At 50.4% G+C, this 14,806-nt stretch overlaps 1 protein-coding gene across 1 annotated transcript in view; it reads left to right on the top strand.

Moving 5' to 3' along the window:
• Window positions 1-10,848, top strand: part of RNF40 (ring finger protein 40) — a 37,893-nt gene extending 27,045 nt beyond the window's left edge. The window contains exons 7-20 of the mRNA XM_073546289.1: window positions 5,577-5,723; window positions 6,822-6,896; window positions 6,971-7,090; window positions 7,207-7,386; window positions 7,467-7,602; window positions 7,679-7,791; window positions 7,903-8,228; window positions 8,541-8,658; window positions 8,729-8,878; window positions 8,964-9,176; window positions 9,245-9,370; window positions 9,599-9,739; window positions 9,847-9,948; window positions 10,582-10,848. Of these exons, the coding sequence (XP_073402390.1) occupies window positions 5,577-5,723; window positions 6,822-6,896; window positions 6,971-7,090; window positions 7,207-7,386; window positions 7,467-7,602; window positions 7,679-7,791; window positions 7,903-8,228; window positions 8,541-8,658; window positions 8,729-8,878; window positions 8,964-9,176; window positions 9,245-9,370; window positions 9,599-9,739; window positions 9,847-9,948; window positions 10,582-10,758 (2,124 nt within the window). The 3' untranslated portion in view covers window positions 10,759-10,848. The remainder of the gene's footprint in view (window positions 1-5,576; window positions 5,724-6,821; window positions 6,897-6,970; window positions 7,091-7,206; window positions 7,387-7,466; window positions 7,603-7,678; window positions 7,792-7,902; window positions 8,229-8,540; window positions 8,659-8,728; window positions 8,879-8,963; window positions 9,177-9,244; window positions 9,371-9,598; window positions 9,740-9,846; window positions 9,949-10,581) is intronic.
• Window positions 10,849-14,806: the final 3,958 nt, after the last annotated feature.

Below are 14,806 nucleotides of genomic sequence, written 5' to 3'. Positions count from 1 at the left end.
TTTTCCTATCAGACGGTTGGGACATTTTTGTAGGGTTTTTTGCGGATTGCAGCCAGCATCTTTTCTGTCCTGTCCTATCTAGTTAGTGAGGGCCCCATCGTTTGCGCAGCCTGTCTTTCTGTCTGTGTTTGTGTTTTCATCTCTTTTTCACCGACAGTACATGTTGGGGGCTGTCTATTGCTTTGGGGTCTGCTCTGGGGCAATTTAGATTTCCCCTTTCTTTCTTTAGGCTTATGTAGTTCTCCGGCTGTGACGAGGGGTCTAGGACCACCGTAGGAACCCCCCACGGCTACTGTTAGTTGTGGTGAATAGGATCAGGGGTCTGCAATCCGATATCTACCAACCTCTCCTGTTTTCTGGACTTAGCTTGTATTTTTGTTTACTCCACCGGTGACTCATTCATAACATAATGACTTTCTGACCTCGTCCGACGGGTGATGTCTGTGATCTTTCTAGGTTTTCAATCTCTCCCAAGCATCTAGTCTTAATCATGGTGTAAGTCTAGATGCTGAAACGCGTTGGTGTTACATGTGTGGACTATCTGGTATTGTTGACTACGTTGGTTACATGATTTTAGAGGATTCTATTAAGTTTTGTTTTTTTTTTGTACCTTACGAGTGGAGTTATTCATCGCTAGAGACAACCCTCTTCTTTTTTTATTTTTTTTTTTTTCTTGCTTCATTGGGGGACACAGGAAACCATGGGTGTATGCTGCTGCCACTAGGAGGCTGACACTATGCAAGTAAGAGTTGGCTCCTCCTTCGCAGTGTCCTCCCCACCGACCAGGGCAAAGCTGGTCAGCTTAGCTTAGTAGGAGGTGCACACGGGTCTTTCACGAGACCCATTTCTACCTCGGCTTTCGTCATTTTCCTGTAATGTCTCTTGTTTATCAGATGGAGCTTCTCCTTTACCTCTGGAGGGATACAGTGTGAACAGCCACAACTGTACTCCTACGTAGAGACTTTGAGTACGGAGTGTACTGCTACTCCGTATCCTCCTATGTCTGGCCGGTAGGACCCTAACCCTAACACAGAAGCGTGTTTAGGTGATCCTTATATTGTCCTGGCCCCGTCTCCTACCCACTCGCTCACCAGAGCCTGATGGTTTTAGGAGGCACGGTCGCATCTTCTGGAAAGGTACATCTCCTTTCTCAACAGGTTTTCCAGAGGTGACTGCTCATTACTATTGTGCCTTCTCATGCCATCTAGACATCTGTTTCCCTAGTTCCTTATGACCTTTCTCATCCCAGTACGCTTGAGTTTAGTTTCGTGATTTTTCCGAGTCTGCTGAGTCGTCCACGGCAGTCTTAACTTCTACCTACGTAGACAGGCAAGGGGCTGTCTCTTCATAATAATAATAATCTTTATTTTTATATAGCGCTAACATATTCCGCAGCGCTTTACCGTTTGCACACATTTTCATCACTGTCCCTGATGGGGCTCACAATCTAAATTCCCTAGCAGTATGTCTTTAGAATGTGGGAGGAAACCGGAGCACCCGGAGGAAACCCACGCAATCACGGGGAGAACATACAAACTCCTTGCAGATGTTGTCCTTGGTGGGATTCGAACCCAGGCTGCAGCGCTAACCACTGAGCCACCGTGCTGCCGGTCTTTGTTTTCTGAGCCGCTTGGTGATGAAACGGAACCTGCGTCGCTCTTAGGAAATCCTGAGTACTACATGGGGTTTCTTTCAGTATGGCTTCAGTGTCTCGCTCTCCAATAGGCTCACGATAACCTTCTTTCGCGTTTTTTTCTTGTCATATTGTAACTGTCCCTGTCCTTTTTGTGGCCAGCTAGTGAACCGTGACATCCAAACTCGGTTTCCTCCAGTCAAGGTGTAGATACGACCTTAGCAGGGAATCCCTCTTTTATATGCCCTTTCTCTCCTCCCTGGGTCGGTTCTGGAGCCCAGTTGTCTCTCATCCTCTCCCCCTTGGTGTTAGTTTCTCCTTCTTTGATTCCTAGCGGCTTCCTGGGTGTCTTTGTGATACCCCTCCTCTGGCGGTAATTTTTTCCCATGCTCCTTCTTGTGATTTTTTTTTTTTCTAGCAATTTTCCTGGATACCTTAGTAACTGGACAAAGGGGCGTCTCCGCGTTCCTTCTGCAGAGAACAGCTTCTTCGGACTATCAGATTCCTTGCTTGTATTCGGACTGTCATCATCGTTTACAGTCATATGTTTGGGCACCCCTATTAATGTTAACCTTTTTTCTTTATAACAATTTTGGTTTTTGTAACAGGTATTTCAGTTTCATATATCTAATAACTGATGGACTCAGTTATATTTCTGGATTCAAATGAGGTTTATTGTACTAACAGAAAATGTGCAATCTGCATTTAAACAAAATTTGACCGGTGCAAAAGTATGGGCACCCTTATCATTTTCTTGATTTGAACACTCCTAACTACTTTTTACTGACTTCCTGAAGCACTAAATTGGTTTTGTAACCTCACTGAGCTTTGAACTTCATAGCCAGGTGTATCAAATCATGAGGAAAGGTATTTAAGGTGGCCACTTGCAAGTAGTTCTCCTATTTGCTTCTCCTATGAAGAGTGGCATCATGGGCTCCTCAAAACAACTCTCAAATGATCTGAAAACAAAGATTATTCAACATAGCTTTTCAGGGGAAGGATACAAAAAGTTGTCTCAGAGATTTAACCTGTCAGTTTCCACTGTGAGGAACATAGTAAGGAAATGGAAGAACACAGGTACAGTTCTTGTTAAGCCCAGAAGTGGCAGGCCAAGAAAACTATCAGAAAGGCAGAGAAGAAGAATGGTGAGAACAGTCAAGGACAATCCACAGACCACCTCCAAAGACCGGCAGCATCATCTCGCTGCAGATGGTGTCACTGTGCATCGGTCAACAATACAGAACACTTTGCACAAGGAGAAGCTGTATGTGAGAGTGATGTGAAAGAAGCCGTTTCTGCAAGCACGCCACAAACAGAGTCGCCTGAGGTCTGCAAAAGCACATTGGGACAAGCCAGTTACATTTTGGAAGAAGGTCCTGTGGACTGATGAAACAAAGATTGAGTTGTTTGGTCATACAAAAAGGCGTTATGCATGGAGGCTAAAAAACACAGCATTCCAAGAAAAACACTTGCTACCCACAGTAAAATTTGGTGGAGGTTCCATCATGCTTTGGGGCTGTGTGGCCAATGCCGGCACCGGGAATCTTGTTAAAGTTGAGGGTTGCATGGATTCAACTCAGTATCAGCAGATTCTTGACAATAATGTGCAAGAATCAGTGACGAAGTTGAAGTTACGCAGGGGATGGATATTTCAGCAAGACAATGATCCAAAACACCGCTCCAAATCTACTCAGGCATTCATGCAGAGGAACAATTACAATGTTCTGGAATGGCCATCCCAGTCCCCAGACCTGAAGATCATTGAACATCTGTGGGATGATTTGAAGCGGGCTGTCCATGCTCGGCGACCATCAAACTTAACTGAACTGGAATTGTTTTGTAAACAGGAATGGTCACAAATACCTTCATCCAGGATCCTGGAACTCATTAATAGCTACAGGAAGCGACTAGAGGCTGTTATTTTTGCAAAAGGAGGATCTACGAAATATTAATGTCACTTTTATGTTGAGGTGCCCATACTTTTGCACCGGTCAAATTTTGTGTAAATGCAGATTGCACATTTTCTGTTAGTACAATAAACCTCATTTGAATCCAGAAATATAACTGAGTCCATCAGTTATTAGATATATGAAACTGAAATAGCTGTTGCAAAAACCAAAATTGTTATAAAGAAAAAAGCTTAACATTAATAGGGGTGCACAAACTTTAACATATGACTGTATCTTCTTCTACAAGATTCTTTCTCGGGTCCCTAATAGCAACTCTCTAAGCTGTTGTAATTTTGCCTTTCCTTCTGCCTTCCTGGCATTTTTCGCTTGGGTAGCATGGTCTTCTACATATTACAGAGGCCGGTCTCTGTCCCGCAATCGTTGCCTCTGCTTTTGTCTTTGACTAGTCCTTGTAGTCTTCCCACCCTTGGGTACTGCTTTGGGACGTCCCATAGTTTCCTATGTCCCCCAATGAAGCGATAGAGAAAAGTAGATTTTGGGTTCTTACCGTAAAATCTCTTTCTCGGAGCCTTCATTGGGGGACACACCACCCACCCTTTTTTTTCTAATGATTCCATTTAGGTTGCTTCTCCTACTGCTTTGACACTGACGTTTATTTGCATAGTGTCGGCCTCCTAGTGGCAGCAGCATACACCCATGGTTTCCTGTGTCAACATAAACTGAATCATTAGAAAAAAGGGTGGGTGCTGTGTCCCCCAATGAAGGCTCTGAGAAAGAGATTTTATGGTAAGAACCCCAAATCTACTTTATTCCTTGCTATTCTTACTACGCCCTAGACTGGTGCCGCTCCGTGCAGAAGAGTTCCACAAACAAGGTGTACAGCTTACCGGTGAGCTGACTTTCCTGTTCCCTCTTCCTTTTATTTTGTGGATACAGTCTTTAGTAAGTGGCCATATCCTCACATAAAATAGTTGAGATCTGTCAGTCTGGAACAGGTTATAAAGCCATTTCTAAAGCTTTGGACTCCAGCGAACCACAGTGAAAGCCATTATACACAAATGGCAAAAACAAGGAGTAGTGGTGATTCTTCCCAAAATTGCCCCAAGAGCGCAGCGACTACTCATCCAAGAGGTCACAAAAGACCCCACAACAAAGATCTGCATGCCTCACTTGCCTCAGTTAATGTCAGTGTTCATGACTCCACCATAAGAAAGAAGCTGAGCAAAAATGGCCTGCATGGCAGAGTTTCAAGACGAAAACCACTGCTGAGCAATAAGAACATAAAGGCTTTTCTCAGTTTTGCCAGAAAACATCTTGATGATCCCCAAGACTTTTGGGAGAATACTCTATGGACTCACGAGACAAAAGTTGAACTTTTTGGAAGATGTACATCTGGCATAGAAGTAGCAGCATTTCAGAAAAGGAACATCATACCAACAGTAAAATATGGTGGTGGTAGTGTGATGGTCTGGGGCTATTTTTCTGCTTCAGGACCTGGAAGAATTGCTGTGGTAAATGGAACCATGAATTCTAATGTCTACCAAAAACTCCTGAGAATGTCCGACCATCTGTTTATGATCTCAAGCTGAAGCGTACTAGGGTTATGCACCAAAACAATGGCCCAAAAACACACAAGCAAGTCCACCTCTGAATGGCTTAAGAAAAAATAAAATTAAGACTTGAGTGGCCTACTCGAAGTCCTGCCCTTACTCCAATCGAGATGCTGTGGCATAACCTTAAAAGCGCGGTTCATGCTCGGAAACCCTCCAATGTGGCTGAATGACAACAATTCTGCAGAGATGAGCGGCCAAAATTCCTCCAGATCATTGTAAAAGACTCTGCCAGTTTTCACTAACGCATGGTTGCCGTTATTGCTGCTAAGGGCGGCCCAGTTACTAGATTTAGGGGGCAATCACTTTTTTCATACAACTGTATATAGTACTGGAGGACAGTACATGACACAGTGGTGTCTTCTCCCCTATGTGCTGCCTCCCGTCGTCCCCTCTGACTCGCCCTCTGGTTTCTGCCTCCAGCACCATGAGCTCCAGGATCGCGTCACTTCATCAGAAACCAAAGTGTCAGAAATGGAGCGAAGCATCGAGGATCTTCAATGGGACATCGAGAAACTGCGCAAACACGAGCAGAAGCTGAACCGCCACCTGGCGGAGGCCCTGGAGCAGGTATGTGCCCTCTGGTCACAGTGCTGCTCCTCTGCGTGGGGCTGCCCTCATTCCTTTCTGAACCCCATGACCGGCCATCCAGCAAAAACCCACTCTCACCCATGGACACCCCACTGTCTGCTGCTTTTTTCTCCAACAGGTGGCTGCTCTTCTCTATCTTCTCTACCTTCCCAATCTACCATGGGCGGATGCTCCTGTGTCCCAACCCCCCCATAGGTGGCAGTCCTGCAATCCCTCCCGCCCCCCCCATGGGCAACCATCGCACTCTCCCCTATCCTTCCCTCATGGCCTGCACGCTACCCTGCCATGGGTAGCCTCCCAGTCTCACCCATTTTCTCCATGACTGTCCCGCTGTCCCCCACAACCATCCGTCCAACTCTCTCCCATGCTCACCCACAACCGGCCTTCCAGCTTTCCCCTATCGACTTTGCCATCCTGTCACCCGACCCCCACTACAGGCTACATTTCCCCCACAACTGTCCCTCCCACTCTTCCCCACTACTGTCCCTTCCGATCTCCCCCACAACCAGCCATCCAATTCTCTCCCATCCTCCCCCACAACCGGCCTTCCAGCTTTCCCCTATCGACTTTGCCATCCTGTCGCCCGACCCCCACTACAGGCTATATTTCCCCCACAACTGTCCCTCCCACTCTTCCCCACTACTGTCCCTTCCGATCTCCCCCACAACCAGCCATCCAATTCTCTCCCATCCTCCCCCACAACCGGCCTTCCAGCTTTCCCCTATCGACTCCGCCATCCTGTCCTCCAACCACCACTACAGGCTGCATTTCCCCCACAACTGTCCCTCCCACTACTGTCCCACCCGATCTCCCCCACAACCAGCCATCCAATTCTCTCCCATCCTCCCCCACAACCGGCCTTCCTGCTTTCCCTATCGACTCCGCCATCCTGTCACCTGACCCCCACTACAGGCAGCACCTCCCCCATGACTGTTTCTCCAGCTCTCCTCCCTCAACCAGCCATCCAACGATCTCCCCTACAACCAGCCTTCCTGCTTTCCTCCATCGACTCCGCCATCCGTCCCCCGACCTCCCCACGACTGGCTGTCCTCAGGTTGCCTCGTTATTTTTCCATAGCTGAATTCTGGACACCACATCTCTGGAAGTTCTGGAAGTTTCCAGGGAGGACAGACGACTCTGACTGTGCAGAAGGTAATGGGGTGCTGCCTGGTTATGACTGAGGTGCTTTGTGCTGCTGCTGCCTTCTGCATCGTCTCCTTTCTCAGTTTGAGATGCTGAATGCCGAGCTGGAACAAAACCAAGAATTGGCAAACGGTCGCATGTGTGAGCTGGAGAAGCTGCAGAATGAGCTGCAAGCGGCCGTGCGGCTAAAGGAGAAGCTGAAGGTCCGTGTCCAGAGTAACGGAGGGGTCTCTGGAGGAGAAATCTTGGGAAGGGTCTCTGCTTTGGGTAGGTGGGTCTCTTGGGGCTTGCAGTCTTCACCAAGTTTCTATTCTTACAGCTTGATCTGCGGACCCTCCCGGAGGAGGCGGTCAGGGGGACACAGGACTTCCGCTGTCTGCAGTCCCAATTCTCACTTCTGTATAACGAGTCTCTGCAGGTGAAGACTCAACTGGATGAAGCACGAGCGCTGCTCCTGAGCACGAAAAACAGCCATCTGCGACAGATCGAACGCATGGAGGTAAAGCACTCTACTGGGGTGACCTTACTACCACGGCAGCCCTTTGTTGTGACCGCTCGCTCTGGTCTCTGCTTCCACAGAGCGAGGAGCTGTCTGTACAGAAGAAGCTGCGCACGGAGGTGATCCAGCTGGAGGACACGCTCGCTCAGGTGCGCAAGGAGTACGAGATGCTGAGGATCGAGTTTGAGCAGAATCTGGCTGCCAACGAACAAGCAGGTAACAAGAGGAATGCCCCCGACACTGCGCCCCCCGACACTGCCATTGCTAAAGGATGACTCCTCTCCTCTTATAGGTCCCATTAATCGAGAAATGCGTCATCTGATCGGAAGTCTACAGAACCACAACCACCAGCTGAAGGGTGACGTGCAGCGGTACAAGCGCAAGGTGCGAGATGCCCAAGGAGAGGTGAGCAAGGTGCAGGGGGAGGTGGAGGTTATACGGCGCCCCCATGTGTGCGTGGTGCCTAGTATGGTGAACCCGATTCTGCATGACGCCTGCGTTCTCCCATCTCCCCAGATGCGTTTACAGGTCCCTCTGGGTCCAGCACCCGGATTGTCTAGTGCTGAAGTCACCTCTCCAGCCATCAAAGAAGAAGAAGCGGCAGCAGAAGTGAAGAAGGAGCCTCCTATGCTTCTGCCTCGAGACCCAGAAATGCCCACAATCCTGGAGGTGAAGAAAGAAGAGGAGGAGCAGAAAAAAGAACTCGAAAGGAGCAAGACGCGAGAACTAGAGCGGGAAAAGGAGCGGGAGAAGGAGCGAGAGCGGGAGCGAGACAAGCAGAAGGGCGAAGACACAAAGAGGAAGGACACGGACATCCTAAAACAGCTCAGAGCAGACCTCAAGTAAGAGCTGTTCCTGCCAGCCTCTCTACCTGCCTCTGCTAATGTCTGCATGTCCCCTATCCCCACCCCCGACCTCTGCGCTCACTTCAGCTGTCTGCCCTCTTCCCTGCCAGCTTCTTGACCTGCCTCAGCTGTTTGCCCACCAGCCCCTGCGCTCGCTTCAGCTGCCCGCCCACTGGCCTCTGCGCTCGCTTCAGCTGCCCGCCCACCGTCCTCCTGCGCCCGCTTCAGCTGCCCACCCACCAACCTCTGCTGCCAGAGCTGGACCTCTCTGTCCGCCGCTGACTCTTGGCTTATCTGTCCCTCTCTTAGAAAAGCCCAGGAGAGTCAGAAGGAGATGAAGCTGCTTCTTGATATGTACAAATCTGCCCCCAAGGAACAGAGGGACAAGGTGCAGCTGATGGCAGCCGAGAGGAAGACCAAAGCTGAGGTGAGTGCCCACTCTGCTCCCTGAGGGATGCGGGCCACAGCCTGGTGTCATACACCTGTGTTTCTCGCAGGTGGAGGAGCTGCGATTACGAGTTCAAGTGCTTGAAGAAAAGGATCGTCGTGAGCGGAAGAAGCTGGCGGATGAGGAAGCGCTGCGGAAGATTAAAATAGCCGAGGAGCAGATCGAACATCTACAGCGGAAACTCAGCGCAACCAAGCAGGTGAGTGGCGCCTGCAGTGAGGTGAGGATGACCGCCGGGTGCCACTCTCACCACATTCCCCCACCCGTCTCGGTCATTTATCCAGGAGGAGGAGGCTTTGCTGTCGGAGATGGATGTGACAGGGCAGGCGTTTGAGGACATGCAGGAGCAGAACATCCGCCTGATGCAACAGCTGCGAGAAAAGGACGACGCCAACTTCAAGCTCATGTCTGAGCGGATCAAATCCAATCAGATCCACAAGTTGCTGCGAGAGGAGAAGGAGGAGCTGGCGGAGCAGGTGCAGGGCCTGAAGACACAGGTACCGCTGCGGGACGCTCTGGGGTGTCTGGGGGTGCAGGGCCTGGTCTCATAGCTTCTCCTTGGCAGGTGGACTCTCAGCTGTTACAGGTGCAGAAGCTGGAGGAGCGGGAGCGGGTGCTGCACACCTCCCTGGCCGCCATCGAGAAGGAGCTAACGCTCAGGACACAGGCGCTAGAGATCCAGAAGAGGAAGGTGCGGACCGGGTAGGGGGTGGCTCTGGGGTGTGCAGGATGGCTCCAGGGCTAGGTCGCGGGATTGCTCCAGGGACAAGGTGTGAGGTGACTCCATTGTACGATGTGGCATCGGGAATGGGGCTCGAGGCGACTCGGGGGGCCGGACGTGGGGTGGGAGGCGACTTGGGCTGGGCGGCTCTGGGAATGGGGCGCGGGCAGCTGGTTACTCACCCTACACTTATCCCAGGCAGTCGAAGCGGCTCAGCTCGCCGAGGACCTGAAGGTTCAGCTGGAACATATAGTCAGCACGCTCCGCGACACGCAGAGCCTGGTGTGTGACAACCGCTCCGCCAAGGAGAAGGAATCATTCAGTCTGAAGAGAGCGCAGGTAACGCCCCACACCCGCCTACGAGAGGGCGCAATGAACCTCCTGCCAGCCTTCCATGTTCCCGCTGTCGCTCATCTTAGCCCCTTTTAACCCTTCGTCTTCTGCAGGAGGATGTCTCGCGCCTGCGTAGAAAATTGGAGAAACAAAAGAAGATGGAGGTTTATGCAGACGCTGATCAGATCCTGCAGGAGGAGATCAAAGAGTACAGAGTAAGGCGGGACAGAGTGCCACACCTAATATACCTCTGGAAATATGGGGTGGGCATTAGGCTGCTTCCAGGGGTAAGGGGTTCCCGCACAGGGCTGAGGCTGCATGTGGGGTCAGGGGTCAGGTGAGGCTACGTCTGGGATCATAGGTCTGGCGCGAGGACCGAGGCTGCATCCCGGGGGCACTGGTCCAGTGCAGGGACCTAGGCTGCTTTTGGGGTGCAGGGCCGAGGCTGCATGTGGGGGCAAGGGTCAGGTGAGGCTGCATCCGGGGACAGGGGTCTGGTGCAGGACCGAGGCTGCATCCCGGGGGGCACTGGTCCAGTGCAGGGACCTAGGCTGCATGTGGGAGCAAGGGTCAGGTGAGGCTGCATCTGGGGACAGGGGTCTGGCGCAGGACCGAGGCTGCATGTGGGGGCAGGGGTCCAGCGCAGGGCTGAGGCTGCATGTGGGGTCCGGGGTCCAGTACAGGGCCAAGGCCGCAAGCGGAAGCAGGGTTCAGGTTAGGCTGCATCTGCTGGCAGGGATCCGGCGCAGGGCAGAGACCACGTGGGGGCAGGGGTTCGGCACAGGGCCGAGGCTGCATGTGGGGGTGTGGGTACAGAGCCCTGTGGTGACGTCCATGTTTCTCCCTAGGCCCGTCTCACCTGCCCCTGCTGTAACACCCGTAAGAAGGACGCCGTCCTCACCAAGTGTTTCCACGTCTTCTGCTTCGAATGTGTAAAGACCCGATATGACTCCAGACAGAGGAAGTGCCCCAAGTGTAACGCCGCCTTCGGGGCGCACGATTTCCACCGAATTTATATAAACTGATGGAGAGAAGGTGACCGGAGTCCTCTTGAGGAATTCGTGGGTGGAAACCAGAATGTGGTGATGGGGGCAATAAAGATGGATTGATCTGCACCACCTGTGACCTGATCGCTGTGTTACGTATGTGCAGCAGATGGCGGTGCACACGTCACCTGTTGATGAGTCCGAACGTGTCTGTATTGGTTGCGTACCCTCTGACAGGCGCTACGTGCTTTACTCCAGTAGTCAGCTGGGACGGCCTCCTGGGAAATCTTCATATATGGCCAACATGTCACCCGGTCACTTTTCCTGCGTGTCCTGTTTGTGTCAAGGCTGCTATATTGTTTGGGAAGTGATGCTGGATTCAGGCAGCCAAGCCAGTGTCTCGTGTGTGAGGTGACTGTGCGGCCTCGCCCCTGTCTTGTATGTGAGATGATGCTGCCGGACGGTGTCCCGTATGTGAGGTGACTGTGGCTTGGCTCCTGTCCTGTACATGAGGTGACAATGCCGGCCGGTGTCCCGTATGTGGTGTGACGCTGCTGACGGGCCCGTGTCCTGTACATGATATGATGCTGCCGGCCGGTGTCCCGTATGTGAGGTGACTGTCCGGCCTCGCCCCTGTCTTGTACATTAGATAATGCTGCCAGCCGGTGTCCCGTATCTAATGTGACGCTGCGGTCGGGCCCGTTTTGCACTTGAGGTGATGTGATGCTGCCGGCTGGTGTCTCGTACGCGAGGTGATCATAGAATCATAGAATCGTAGAGTTGGAAGGGACCTCCTGGGCCATCTGGTCCAACCCCCTGCTCAAAGCAGGATTCGCTAAATCATCCAGTGGCCGGGCTCGTGTCTTGTACGTGAGGTGACGCCGTGGCCGGGCTCGTGTCTTGTACGTGAGGTGACGCCGTGGCCGGGCTCGTGTCTTGTACGTGAGGCGACGCCGTGGCCGGGCTCGTGTCTTGTACGTGAGGTGACGCCGTGGCTGGGCTCGTGTCTTGTACGTGAGGCGACGCCGTGGCCGGGCTCGTGTCTTGTACGTGAGGCGACGCCGTGGCCGGGCTCATGTCTTGTACGTGAGGCGACGCCGTGGCCGGGCTCGTGTCTTGTACGTGAGGCGACGCCGTGGCCGGGCTCGTGTCTTGTACGTGAGGCGACACAATTTGCCAAAGGCAACTAAAGATCCCTAATCAAGATCGTAAAGTAAAACGTAACTTTTAATCATTTTCAAAGGAAACACACAATTACAATGAGAAGACTGGTGTGTGAGCGCCGCTAGAGATTGACTCTGTGAGTAAAGCGCAAGTGCCGCCTGCTATTTACTCCAGCTGTAGTGAGGATATATACGCGGTAATGGCGTATTCGGGACGGGGAGCGATCTATCACGTGTATGTCTTGTGACAGGGGCACTGGCACTGTATGTGAAGGGATCTGTGTGTCATGAAGACTGCTTTCCTCTGTGATGCTATGTGCTGAAGGAGTTAAGCGGCCATGTTGTGGTCGGGTGTTTAGGTGAGTAGGTAAGAGATGGGCAGGACGCCGGCTCACCATATCTCCACCCCACCATATCTCCACCTCACCATATCTTCACCTCACCATATCTCCACCTCACCATATCTCCACCTCACCATACCTCCACCCCACCATACCTCCACCCCACCATATCTCCACCCCACCATATCTCCACCTCACCATATCTCCACCTCACCAAAACCTCCACCCCACCATATCTCCACCTCACCATATCTCCACCTCACCATATCTCCACCTCACCATATCTCCTCCTCACCATATCTCCTCCTCACCATATCTCCACCCCACCATATCTCCACCCCACCATATCTCCACCCCACCATATCTCCACCTCACCATACCTCCACCCCACCATACCTCCACCCCACCATATCTCCACCTCACCATATCTCCACCTCACCAAAACCTCCACCCCACCATATCTCCACCTCACCATATCTCCACCTCACCATATCTCCACCTCACCATATCTCCTCCTCACCATATCTCCTCCTCACCATATCTCCACCCCACCATATCTCCACCCCACCATATCTCCACCCCACCATATCTCCACCTCACCATATCTCCACCTCACCATACCTCCACCCCACCATACCTCCACCCCACCATATCTCCACCCCACCATATCTCCACCCCACCATATCTCCACCCCACCATATCTCCACCCCACCATATCTCCACCCCACCATATCTCCACCCCACCATACCTCCACCTCACCATACCTCCACCTCACCATACCTCCACCTCACCATTCCTCCACCTCACCATACCTCCACCTCACCATATCTCCACCTCACCATATCTCCACCTCACCATATCTCCACCTCACCATACCTCCACCTCACCATACCTCCACCTCACCATACCTCCTCCTCACCATACCTCCTCCTCACCATATCTCCACCTCACCATTTTACAGGATGAAAATGATGAAATGATAAGACAGGATGTTGAGAAGGCTGAACTTTTAAATTCCTATTTTGCATCTGTTTTCTCTGAGAAAGGAAATGTAACATCAACTGTTATTCACTGTCCTATTAAGGGAATAGAAGAATCCAGGATATCTATAAACAGAAAGATAGTAAGGAAACACTTAGCTAACCTAAATGAATTCAAGTCTCCAGGACCAGATGAATTACACCCCAGAGTACTGAAGGAGATAGCAGAAGAAATTTTTGAACCCCTCTCCATAATCTTTGAAAATTCTTGGAGAACAGGAGAAGTGCCAGAAGACTGGAGAAGAGCAAATGTTGTTCCTATCTTCAAAAAGGGGAAGAAGGTGGACCCAGGCAACTATAGGCCGGTGAGTCTGACTTCTATACCAGGAAAGATCTTTGAACAAATTATTAAACAACATGTATGTCAGTACCTGGATAAGAATGAAGTGATTAAACAGAGTCAGCATGGGTTTGTAACTAATAAGTCATGTCAGACTAACTTAATTTCCTTCTATGACGGAATCACTGATTGGGTGGATCAAGGAAATGCTGTAGATATAGTATATCTTGACTTCAGCAAAGCATTTGACAAAGTCTCTCATAAAATCCTTATTGAAAAAATGACTAAGTATGGAATGGACAAGGCAACTGTTAGGTGGATTCATAACTGGCTTAGTGATCGGACCCAAAGAGTGGTCGTAAATGGCTGCACATCCAGTTGGAAGAATGTCTCAAGTGGGGTACCACAGGGCTCTGTCCTGGGCCCTGTATTGTTCAACATCTTTATCAATGATTTAGATGAAGGAATTGAGGGTAATCTGATTAAATTTGCTGATGACACAAAGCTAGGAGGGATAGCTAATACAAGAGAAGAGAGAGAGAGGATTCAAAAAGATTTAAATAAACTGGAGCAGTGGGCAGCAACTAACAGAATGATTTTTAACAGGGAGAAATGCAAAGTACTACATCTGGGCAATAAAAATGAAAAAAGCATATACAGAATGGGAGAAATAGGGCTAAGTGACAGCACATGTGAAAAAGACTTGGGTATACTAATAGATCACAGACTGAATATGAGTCAACAGTGTGATGCAGCAGCAAAAAAGGCAAATGCAATTCTAGGATGTATTAACAGAAGCATATAGTCTAGATCACGTGAAGTCATTATTTCCCTCTACTCCTCTTTGGTCAGACCTCATCTGGAATATTGTGTCCAGTTTTGGGCACCACATTTTAAAAAAGACATCAACAAACTGGAGCAAGTTCAGAAAAGAGCGACCAGAATGGTGACCGGTCTGCAAACCCTGTCTTATGAGGAAAGGTTGCAGGATTTGGGAATGTTTAGTTTGCAAAAGAGAAGACTGAGAGGAGACTTAATAGCTGTCTACAAATATCTAAAGGGCTGTCACATTGTAGAAGGATCAACTTTATTCTCATTTGCACAAGGAAAGACTAGAAGCAATGGGATGAAACTGAATGGGAGGAGACACAGATTAGATATTAGAAAAAACTTTTTGACAGTTAGAGTGATCAATGAGTGGAACAGGCTGCCACGAGAAGTGGTGAGTTCTCCTTCAATGGAAGTCTTCAAACAGAGGCTGG

Source organism: Dendrobates tinctorius, unplaced genomic scaffold (genome assembly GCF_039654945.1).
Source record: "Dendrobates tinctorius isolate UK_male_01 unplaced genomic scaffold, ASM3965494v1 ptg000146l, whole genome shotgun sequence".
Classification (NCBI taxonomy): Eukaryota; Metazoa; Chordata; class Amphibia; order Anura; family Dendrobatidae; genus Dendrobates; species Dendrobates tinctorius.
Note: the sequence above shows the minus strand (reverse complement) of the source record. Positions and strands in the feature narration are given on the sequence as shown.